At 37.7% G+C, this 12,611-nt stretch overlaps 1 protein-coding gene across 1 annotated transcript in view; it reads right to left on the bottom strand.

The window, feature by feature from the left end:
* The window catches only part of IQUB (IQ motif and ubiquitin domain containing), a 79,728-nt gene that overhangs the window by 38,386 nt on the left and 28,731 nt on the right, over positions 1-12,611 (bottom strand). Inside the window, exon 7 of the mRNA XM_006149208.2 lies at positions 4,593-4,803. Within this exon, the coding sequence (XP_006149270.1) occupies positions 4,593-4,803 (211 nt within the window). The remainder of the gene's footprint in view (positions 1-4,592; positions 4,804-12,611) is intronic.

Here is a 12,611-nt window from a genome sequence, read left to right as displayed (position 1 = left end):
GTGTGTGTGTGTGTGTGTGTGTGTACTCAACTATGCCCTCTGACAAATTTTTTTAAAAGGGAAGAGAAGAAAGGGGAAAAAAGAAACTCAATTCCTAGTCCCTCCAGGACACACAAAGAGTCAGGAAATTCTGAGACTACTTCAAGTGCAGTAAAACACCCACAGACCAAGAAAAGGCAACCAGAGGCTTATCTAAGGGAAATTACCTCACCTAAAGTCCTACAGGAATTCTAAATGAACCAGGAAAATGTTCCAGAAAATTTGTTTGCAATGTGGTGTTTGAAAGTATTCAAAGAACACATATATTCACCAAAAGACATACAAGAAATACTAATCACAGTTTTAGTCATAAAAGCCAAAAAATTGAAAGTATCTTTTACCAACTAGGGAATGGATAAATAAATTGTGGTAATATTTATATTAAGCAGCAATTAAAAAGAACTAAGAGGGCTAGACAGTGGTGCAACAATAAAACCCAATGTTCTGCAATGCTGACCCACATGGGAAGGTTCTGTGTTCAGGTGCAGAAACCTCCCCGACTATCAAGTACATGATCTGGGCTGACTGGGGCTAGGGGCGGTTTCAGAGGCTAGACTCTTTTGGATATGCTGTTGTCTGTCTCTGTATCTCTCTCTTTCGTTCAATAGTGAAAGATACACAACATATATTTGACAAAATAAAACATGGGTGATCTACCTGTTCACTTTAAGCTTGTGTGTGTGTGTGAGATAAGGTCATCTCATTTCTCCAGTTGGCTCTACAGAAGAAGTCTCAAGAGATCAGATCACCTGTTGTATGCTCACTCTTGCTCTCTCTACTGTATAGTCCCTTTTTGATAGAAGACAAACATATATCTCTGCTCAAAAAATCCAAGGAGTGCTATAGATCTCAGCATTTCCAATATCAAAGTAGCCTGTTAGCCCTCTTCGAATTCTGTAGGTCTCCGGTTGGAGCAAGACCCTGGTCTATCATCATGGAGCCAGTCCTCTGTGTTCCCCCAGCACAGGTAACACCTTTCAAAGTTCTCCAAGAGGGCTCCCTTGAACTTTCTCTCACTAGGCACTTAGCTAGAAAACAGCACAATCCCCCACCACCACCCCAAAGCATAGCAGTGACTCCAATGAAATCACTTCACTGGCCTCTTCAAGTCATCTCTCCTACCCATTTTTATATCTTTGATCTTCCCAAGTAATTCATGAGTCAGTAAATAGGTCCCATTTCATTTCCTTCACAAATTCTTTATGAGAGAGAAAGGTTGTCTCATGCTGACCCTGGGATCCTGACATCTCACCTAATGGAATCTCAAAACTAAGATATAGTAATGGTACCGAACACCCTCCAGCGTGATTAAAATGAAAAAGCGATGTAGCCAATACTGGAGAGGATGATGGAACAATAAAACTCACATATGCTCCTGTAAGAATATAAACTGGTACAGCCTCTGAAAAACGATCTAGCAGGATCCTTTAACATTGAACATATGCAGGGACCAGCAGTTGGCATAATGGCTATGTTGCTGGACTCCCATGTAGTCGGCCGTAGTTCGAGTCCAGGACCGGGAGGCTTAAACTCACACCAGGCGCATGTGCATGTGTGCATGCCCAAGATCCTGAGAGGAGAATGGAGAAGGGATTCTGGCATGGCCATCTCCTCCGGGGGATGATTTCTCACATTCTGTCTCTCTGTCTCTCTCTGTCTTTCTGGTGAGTGCACACGCCCTATAGCAAAAACCTCTCCAAAACAAAAAACAAAAACAAAAACATTGAACATATGCATATGCTCTGAACTAGCAACTCCAATCCTGGGTTTATACACAAGAGAAACATATGTATATATAGAGAGACTAAAGGATGCTTGTAGCTATACAAATCCATAGAAAAATGAATACATTACATACCACATAGGAATTAGAACAGACAGACTGTAACTACATGCAATAGTATGGCTGAGTCACAAGGTATAATAGTAAATTTTTATAAGTCCAACACACAAAAAATTTTCATTTTGTATAATTCTATATATATACAACTTTTAAATAGGCAAAAACAACTCTTTATTTCAGGATCCTTTTACAATACAGAGATACTTATCACCTGTTTTTTTTTTTCAACTATAGACAATTCAGATCAACAAAAATAGTTTTCCCCAACATGCCATTATAATAATTTTTTAAAAAGACAAAAATCAAACATTACTGCCCAGAAATAGTCTAGAGATACTCTTTGTATATTAGCTTATACAGTTAATTTTATTTTCTTTAAGTTATTTCACTTGATTGAATTACTGAAGGGCAGGTTATCCTGAGGAAGAAAATAAGCTTCCTATTATGAATGAAGAGGTCAAAGGACACCAGCAATACACTAGGGATTCTAGTAGTCACTCTGAACCACTAGAGGGCAGCAGTTCCCAGGACTAGAGTGATAGCATGAAGAAAACTTAAAAGAAGAGCAATCTTAATTTTTGAGCTTGTAAATAAGAAATTTCTAATTACTGTGAAATCGAACTTAAAATTTTTATTCTAAGTGTTTTCATTTAAAATTTAGGACTAAAATTAACTGATATTTCCCCTTTGTGTAAGAAATTTCATGTTTCATTCTGCTTTCCTTCATACCTAGTACATATGGACTTACATAAAATATGTTTTATTAAATTATGTACAAAATAATTTACCATAGAACAGTAACCTGCATATGTATAGAACTGTGCACTTTTCTATGTACTTTCATAAATGTAATACTCCTTTTCACTTTATAAAGGCCCTCTGAAGTAGATGTGCAAAAAAATTGCTAAGTTCTTTCATAGGAGACTGGAGCTTAAGAGAAGTGAGTAACTTGTCCAAGTTAACATCGCAAATAAGCAGAAAAGGCAGAACCTCATATAATATATCTTCTATTATTTAGTACAGATGCCTGTTAGCCAAACAAAAATAACAATAGTGTCCTTTAATTTATTCATATGTGAATTTGGAATATTATTTTAATAGAGCAGTACTGTAATAGCACTTTACTTGTCAATAACACCTTTCACAGACAACTGACCAACAATGCTCCCTACTGATAAACTTTGTTATCTGACAGCAGCAGATGGAAGTAGAGGTGAACTCTAAAGTAAACCAAACAGTATTTCAGAGAGTAACGTTTAGGAGAAAGGGTGAAACAGAAGTGGGAGGCTAATGAGCAAGCTCAGTAGCTACCTCCAACACTGCTATGTAAAGTTGTAACCATTCCTAAAGCCACTGAATTCTGTGCATTGTCAAAGAGATACATTTATTAATATTGTTTGTTGTTTAATTATAATGTTTTAATAGATAGCATTTTATCTTATGGCTGCTTAAATAGACCCGACATGTGATGCCTAAAAATGTTTCCAACTAGAAAACTGTGACTTCAGTAATAGAACATTTAACATCTTCCAAAAATATAAAGAAACAAAGTAATGTAAGAGAATTGGTTTTAAGCTGATGTTACGAATAGTCATCATAGAGAAGTCTGAGACATATTTTCTTTAATAAAATGATCCTGTTCAACTAAAACATACTTTTAGAAGCTATTTTTAATTTTGAAAATTCATCCATGTCTTCACAAGAGCCCGGTTTCTCTACTCTTAGACAGCTAGTGTAGTGAATAACTCTTCAGTCCCAGTTATTGCCGTGAATGCCAATAGGTGCTGCTGGCAAAGCAGTACCTAGAGAGAGCTGCATTACGACATTCCTGGTTTCATTCATTCATTTATTTCACCAACATTGGGCATGTAAGCGAAGCAGAAGAATAGAGAGACTGTCAGAAAATACATGAATAACTTCCTCATGCAATTCAGTGGTGGAAATAAATGTTAAACAAAAGATGTATTATTACAAATTGTTGCCACATAAAGTTTGGGGTATAATGAGCAACATAAAAAGACAGCAGATGACCCAAGTTTTACCATCAACCTAAACATTTTTGAGTTGATGACATTTAACTTGAGATAAGAAGGAAGACAACAGGGAAAGGGCCACAAGGAGAGCAGTGTATCAACTGCCTTGAATAAAGATTGCTTGACTTGTTCAAGTAATTAGCTTTTAATTTATCAACGACTAGTATACATACTGTGGAAGGAATAAGGAATAAAAGTCCATATGTGGAAAATCTGCATGTATATATTATTATCAATAAAGAGGAGCTTAAAAGGTATTGCCAAGTTCTTCTTCTACAGAGGAAAATCAGACAGGATGTTGGATTGAGATTAAAGAACAGCTCAACTCTGAATTCACAAACTTCCAAAATCATCAGAAAACCGGATTAGACAGTACTTTCTTTATCTCACATGGATGAAGATCAAATGAAATAATGTACCGACACTGCGTAATTCACAGAGCGGTATGCACTTATTAATTACTAATATAAAAAAAGCATTCCAATTTCACTTGAGCCTTAATTCCTGTCCCAAACGTAAGCTATTATTCATCTTTCTAAATTCTCTCATCTGGATTGCCAAGACTTCTTCAAATAATAAAGTTTTCTTTTATCTTCAGTAAACCTGTTTTTCCTATTCATGAAAAAAAAAAAAAACCTGCAACTAGTATTTTATGCAAAACCGTATGTTACACTTACGTTCTAGTGCATTATAAAGAAGTTCAAAATCTTCATTTGTTTTAGGATTATGCCTTCGGTAATAGTCCATTTTCATCCATTCTTCTTTTTCTCTTTTCTTCCTTAGTTCTTCCTGTGCCTCCCATTCCAACCGCAACCGTTTTTGCTGTCTTAAACTCTCTACATAAACTTTAGCATGCCACTGTCTGTAGTAAGTCTGTATCACTATCACCTGTAGTTAAATCAAAAGGAAACAAAATGTCAATCATCACATTTTAATCAGACAATAAAGGCAACAATGATTATTTTCATTCCAATTCAACAGCAAGGAAAACATGCTGAGGGTTTAATTCTATGTTACTTACATATTTTCACATATCCTAGCATAAATACCAAGGATAACACATGTCACTGCTATTTGACTTAAAAATCTATTAAATAGACCTTCATAGGAGGCCGTTAGTTCAGCACTTAAGAGCACAGATTCTGGACAATAACTTAGTTCAAATCAGCCCTCTACTCGCTACATGCTTGATTTGGGGTAAGCTACCTGCCCTCTGTGCTTCAGCACCCTTCTCTGTAGAACAGAGATAACAGTACGCATAGAAAGTGTTTAGCCCAAGCCTGATGTATAAGAAGTCCTTAGGAAATGCCATTATTGTTACAAATATTCATTTTCTCTAGTTTATCCTAATTGCTATTAGCTTAGGCCCTATTTAAAACAAATTGGATAGGGAACCAGCAGTTAGCGTAATGGCTATGTCGCTGGACTTGTGCGTGCCCAAGATCCCGAGAGGAGAATGGAGGAGAAGGGATTGCGGCGTGACCATCCCCCCTGGGGGGTGATTTCTCGCTTTCTGTCTCTATGTCTCTCTCTGTCTGTCTGGCGAGCGCACGCGCCCTACAGTGAAAATCTCTCCAAAAAAAAAAAAAAAAACCAAATCGGATATCCTAAATCCAGTAGTTATGTATATGTGGAAACCATGTAAGGCAGTTTAAACAAAAATAAGCCTTTAGGAGGCATTGTAGTTAAGACGCTGGACTCCCACATAACTGATCATGGTTCAAGTCCCAGACCTGGCAACTTGACAATCAAGCTGGGTGTTTGTGCGTGAGTACCCAAAATCCCAAGAGGAGAATAAAAGACAAGAGAATGAGGCATAGCCATCTTCTCTTGGGGGTGATTCTTCACTTTCCCTCCCTCTATCTTCCTGTGTCTCTCTCCAGTGAGCACATGCGCCCTATGACAAACACCTCATAGGGGGAAAAAAAGAAGAGCCTTAAGCAAACAAGTGTTTTCTGAATTGTACAAAATATAAATATATTTGAGGATATGGCATAATACTAGACTAATAGCCGAGGAGGTTTATAATTTTATTTACTAAACTCATAAGTAAAAATAAAATGAGGAAGGCTGGATCAAGAGTGAGGACAGGGTCCAGCAGGTGGCATGGCGGTTAAAGGCACTGGATTCCCACATGGCGAACGCAGTTCAAGTCCCAGACCTGAAGGCTTGCTCTCTTACTTTCTCTCTCTCTTTCTCTCTCTGACCCTCTCTGATCAAATTAAAAATATAAATAAATTAATTAAATGAAATAGTTCTTAAAAAACAAAAAGAGTGAGGACAGGCATAGTGGTTAAGGCAGATGAACTCCACATGGTTGACTGTATGGTATAAGTCCTAGATCCAGCAGCCTAGAAACACACCGGGTGCTAGTGAATCCATGCCCAAAATCCCTAGAGGAGAATGGAGGAGACAGGATTGTTGCATGACCATCCCCCCTGGAAGGGGGGGATTCTCTCTCTCTCACTCACTTGCTCTCTCTCTCTCTCTCTCTTTCTCCTTCCAGCAAACACATGCACCCTAGAGTAAGTTAAAGAATAAATAAATAAATACATTTTAAAAGAAGAGGACAGAACACATGCTGACATAGCTCTTTCTCTCATCCTAATACCTGATAATTACAAAGAATTATGTAAGAGAAATCAGTAGAGAAACTGAGTCAAATTAAAGAGTTCTCCCAAAGGAAGAGCAACTTTAAAGAATCCCACCAAGAAAAGGGGCAGGTAGAATAAACTGAAGAAGGCGTCTATAGCTTCATCATACTGGAGAGACAAGCTAGAGAATACAGAACTGCCTCTAAGACTACTTCAAGCCCCAAACTGGTGGTTGCTCTCTGAGCAGAGACGCAACCAGTCAGGAGACTGCTTAAAAAATGCAATGGAACAGGCTCCTGTAAAACAATTTAGGCAAATAGCAACAGAGATATTTGTCTGTGAGCAAAAGTGGGTAGTGTCCTTAGAAATCAGAAACACTCAGGATGAAGAGAATCACCCTATTTAGAAAATTAGCTCTCCCAGAATCAAGCCTTACACATATCCAAAATACAGATCAAAGGGTGAACAAAGATGCCGTTAGCAAATAGTGCATGAAGAATCTCGAATATTTTCTGAGAACCTGCCCAAGAATAGCCAAACATTTGTGAAAAGCTACAAAACAAAAGGCTCCTTGCTCAAGAAAGAGAAAAATGAACTTGCCTGAAAGAGTATTACTAAAACAAAAGAGAGGCTCTCAAAGAGTGGAAGCTTTCTGACAGAAAAAAAAAAAAAAATGCCAGATCAGTGGCATTGGCATTACCTGGAAAATTAGCTCAATGCAAAGGCAAATTCTCAGACCTCTCTCTAGAGTTTCTAAGTCAGAAATGCTAGAACAAAGCACAGTATTGTGTATTTTAATAGATGCTCCAGGTAATGATACTAAATTTTTAGAATCATTTTACTAGAGTAAACGAAACAAAAGATAAGACCAGACTAGATACAGTCAACATTTCTAGAGATAGAGGAAAGGTTAGAAGTATAAAATAATCAATATAAAAGAATTAACAAAGAGCTGGCGCAATGTTATTTTTGAAATTAAAAAAAAATAACTAAGTGGACATGAGGTGATGCGGTTAGACCCACGTGAGAAAAATCCTAGGACCTCCCTGAACACCTCATGAATACACACACGTGTGTATGGTCTAGACTGACTGAGACTTGGGGTTTATCACGGAGATAAGAAAACTACTGGGATACCTGTCTCTCTGTACCTCTCTCTTTCAGTCTCTCTTTCTCATGAGATAAATAAACTTTAAATATATATACATCCAAAAAATAATGAATATGTATTACCTTAGGTGCTATAAAACTTGTTAAGCTTACTAAAGACAGCAAAATACAGTTGTTTAAACACAGAGGCAGCCCCACAGAGCAGTGGTTAAGGGATCTGGGTCTCACATGGCCAATTGCAGTTCAAATTGCAGTCCAAGTAGCTGGAAAAATATGCTGGAGGGGTCTGTATATGCATATGTAAAATCTCTATGGGAAGGGGGAATGGAGGAAAAAGGATACACCTTGACCATACCCCATTAGGAAGTACTTTCTATGTTTCTCTGTCTCCCTTCTCTCTCTCCCCTCTCTCTCTTTCTCTCTCTCTCTCTCTGTCTCTCTCTGTCTCTCTCAAGAAGCTTTCTGACAGAAAAAAAAAGGAAATTAATTCTCAAAATAAATAAATATAGAAGGAAAGAACACAAAAGTTATTTCTTTCTCACATAATAAAGCAGGAATTGGCAAAAAGTTTAGGCCTGATCAGAAACCTCTGCCATATTTAACCAATGCTCTCCTACTTGTCTGTCCCGGTTGGCCGGTCCATTTTCCATCATCTTCCAGCAGTTGAAATGATGGAAGGAACTAAGAGCGCTCTAGGAGCAATGCTTAGAAATGACTCACATCACGGCCCCTCGGATCTCACTGTGCAGATCTTAGTTATCCGCCTCATGGATCTACAAAGGGGGGTATGAATTGTGGTCTTCAGAGGGGGTAGCCATGTGCCTAAAGAATGCTTTCCTACAGAGGATGAGCGGAAGAATGGATGTTGGCAGAGAACCAGCAACTCCTCTGCAGAATGTGTAGAGCATAAGAATTAGAAAGTAAGAAACTTAGTTGAGAAAATCCTTTAGAATGCAAGGCAGAAGACAAGAAATATTTAAAAGAATTAAGGGAAAATACGAGGCAGGAAAGATAAACCCAGACATTCTAAAATATGTCTGTATTGGGTCTTGGCTGTTTTGTTTTGTTTTGTTTTTAGGGGAGAAAGACAGTGAGAGGGGAAGTGGAAATCACCAGTCAGGGGTATGTCCTTGCCACAATCCCTTCTCTTCCATTCTCTTCCTGGGATTTGGGGCACACATACATATATACCCAGTTGACCATGTAGGAGTCCAGCACCTTAGCCACTATGCCACCTGCTGGCCCCTGGGTCTTGGTTTTAATTCAGCTTTGACATTTTGAAGGCATGCCAGAATGCACTTGATTACAAAACTATTCTAAAATGAGAAACAAACTCAGAATTGATTTCTCTCTCTGACTTCTCTTTCCTGTCTCTCAATCATTTTGATCCTCTTGTTCTCCTGAAGTGGTAGGAGGATCTTTACTCTGATATTCCATTACCTGCCCCCAAATCTGGACCCACCAAAGGAGGAAAATAATTGCTCTGCCCCCTCCCCAGGCTTTCATAAACTAAACTCATATTATAGGAGGGAAGATTAAGGAATGACAAGAGACCTAGACAGGTCTTGTCAAAGCTACTGTCTATCTTCCAGGCCTATTCCATTCTCAAACAGAATCACTTACTCACCACTATATGAGCATTGGACCCACTATCTCCCCTCTAAAAAATCGTTTACTCTAAAATTGCCTTCTGTACCTTCCATTTGACTCCTCTCTATTAAGCCTCAACCATATGGTTCTTCTTTGGGTTCATATATTCCATAGCTCTCATTACACATGTATACATTAAATAAAATGTGTATATCTTTTTTTCTTATTAATCTGCCTATTATAAATGATTTTCGATGAATCTTTAGAGAGAAAGGGCAAATTCCTTTGCCCCTACGTCTGATACAAGCTCCAGACAGAATGAAATTGATTACAGGAACTATTCAAAAAATAATAAAGACCATTTCACAAAACAAGACATGAGCTCTGACAAAAAAGGTTCATTACAAGTCTCAAACATATCCTAAAATAAGATGACAAAATACCAGGGTCAGCAGGTGGCGTGGTGGTTAAGGTCCTGAATTTCCACATGGCCCACCATGGTTCAAATTCTGGATCAGCAGCTTGAAAATCACTCCAGTCATGGATGTGTGCATGCTCAAAATCCCAAGAGAAAACTGGAGCAGTAAGGATTGTGGGGGGTAACTTCTCACTTTCTCTTTCTTGCCCTTTCTCTTGTCTCTGGCAAGCACATGTGCTCTATGAAAATCTAAAAAAGAAAAGATTACAAAATGCCAATGGTGAAGTGAAAACCTGAAAGTTTCCTAAAGAGAGGAAACAGAAATGAGAATTTAATTGATATCAGTCTTTTAAATACAACTTTAAAGATAAAGTTCTAGGGAACTAGCAGTTAGCGTAATGGCTGTGTCACTGGACTCCCACGTAGTCGACCGCGGTTCGCGTCCCGGACCCGGTGGCTTAAAACTCACGCTGGGCACGTGTGTGTGCGTGTCCAAGATCCCGAGAGGAGAATGGAGGAGAAGGGATTGCGGCGTGACCATCCCCCCTGGGGGGTGATTTCTCGCTTTCTATCTCTATGTCTCTCTGTCTGTCTGGCGAGCACACGCGCCCTATAGCAAAAACCTCTCCAAAAAAAAAAAAAAAAGATAAAGTTCTATACTCAAACTGAAATGTAATTATGGGTTCATTTAATAAGATTTATTATGGTTTAATTCCCATACATAATCTCTAAAAAAATATTAAAGAATGTGTCCTAGCAAGAACAATAAATTCAAGGGGAAAAAAGTTGAAGCAGTGAGTTAAACTTCAAAAGAAGTCATTAAATGCATGTTATTGGCAAAAAAAAAAAAAAATCATGTATCAATATAAACAGATGAAAAGAACAATATGAAAGTATAATTATATAGTAAATTATATAGAATTTTACTATGATATAATATTATTATATTAATTATTATATATTATATTATGATAAATGTATAAATAAATATATTAATAATTATTCATAAATATGTAATTATCATTCCAAATCAAACCACAATTGATAGAAGGAATGGGGGGGAAATAAAAGAAAAGCCTATTAAGGTTCTCAACTTATTCATGAAGCAGCTACACAGGCTTATTACATATGTATTAATATTTACTATTAAAAACTAAATGTGTTAAAAAATTTATGAGTAATCACTAGAAAAACTGAAATAAAGTACCTACTGTCAACTATGAAAAACAACAAAAAATGTTTAAAAATTTTAAAAAACCTCCCCGAAAAAGAAAAAGTTAATACAAGTTAATAAAAGAATAAGCAAACATGAATAATTAGTAAATAAAAAAATGGTGATATGGCAAGAATGAGTACAAAAATAATCGGTAATCACACCTAATATAAACTTGCCTGAAACAAAAGACTTAAATTGAAATCAAGAAGCTATATAAAGAGTAAAGTGGGCTGGCTCCAAGGCATATCTGTAATATACTGCTCAAGAGAAGCTGGATCTTACAAGGCAAAAAGGTTCAAATCCTCATCATGGTTTGTCTGAAATATGCCAGTCACAAGTGCAAATACCCAAGATCCATCGGGCTGTAGGACTGGGACAATGGAATCATAGCATGAACAGACCCTGTGAAGGGCATGCTCTCTCTCAAGATAAAAACTTATGGGAACCAGCAATTAGCGTAATGGCTATGTCGCTGGACTCTCACGTAGTCGACCGTAGTTCGCATCCTGGACCCGGTGGCTTAAAACTCACACCGGGCACGTGTGCGTGCATGCCCAAGATCCCGAGAGGAGAATGGAGGAGAAGGGATTGCGGTGTGACCATCCCCCCTGGGGGGTGATTTCTCGCTTTCTGTCTCTATGTCTCTCTCTGTCTGTCTGGTGAGCACACGCGCCCTATAGTGAAAACCTCTCCAAAAAAAAGATAAAAACTCATGAAATGGAAATTTATTCCTTATACTGGCTTTCAGGTAACCCCTCTGTTTACAGCTCATACTTCACTTCCAAATCCCACAGGACTTCCAGTTACTTTCCAAGGTTCTACAGGGCAAAATGATTTGGTTCTTAATTCCATCTGTGGCAAGCATTAACATTTTCACCTCCTCTACATTAGTAAGTTAACACTTCTCTATATGCTCTACAACTTTAAAAAAATCAACTGACATTTACTCTTCATTCTTTTCATGTATTCTTTGTCCTCGTATGTTTATACCTTTTTATCTCTTTAGCACCATTTTATTGGAGTTTAGAAAGTGTCATAGAGACTTCCATTTCCCTCCTAATACAGTCTCCCCTACTTCCTTTGACTAAGAAAAACTCAATCTTATTGAGAATATACTACTTTGAAAAGTCACATGACAAGCCAATGAGATGTAAGTGGAAGTCACCAGACGAGGCTTCGGGGGAAACCTTGAAGACAACATACAAGTGACATGCTTCCCTGATATTTCCCTTCTTCCTGCATAAAATGTATATATGATGAAGAAACTTGGTCAACAATTTTGTCATCCTACAGTAACAAGCTCATAATGAGATAACAGAACGGAAAAATTAAAGGAGTTTGGGTTACGGATACTGTCATAGAGCCACTGTCTAACCCCACTACAGTAAGAAAGTAAGAATGAATTTGGCCTAAGAAAGTAAAAAATCATCCTTCTGGAATAACAGGCACTAATATGTCAGCTACAAAGTTAATAGGGAACGATGTTTATCCCAAGGACGCACCACAGCTGTAAAATATAATGCCAGTCCCTTTCTTTGAGTGGCCACTATTTTCTCACGCACTGAGAAACTTTGCTCTCTAAATCATGAACTGTCAGAAACTTTGCAGTTTGTAATTAGATCAGTAGGAATGAAATATCCCACTTATACTTAGAGGATCTAAATCATTTTGACAGAAAGAATCAACCTCGATTTACAACCAGGGAGCTGAATTTCAGAGAATATCAAGAAGAAACAACATTCTCCATCTCTTTTAACTTTGCTCCTTT

This window comes from Tupaia chinensis, unplaced genomic scaffold (genome assembly GCF_000334495.1).
Source record: "Tupaia chinensis unplaced genomic scaffold, TupChi_1.0 Scaffold000257_1, whole genome shotgun sequence".
NCBI classification, from domain to species: domain Eukaryota; kingdom Metazoa; phylum Chordata; class Mammalia; order Scandentia; family Tupaiidae; genus Tupaia; species Tupaia belangeri.
The sequence above is the reverse complement of the archived record's forward strand: the minus strand, read 5'-3'. Positions and strand labels throughout refer to the sequence as shown.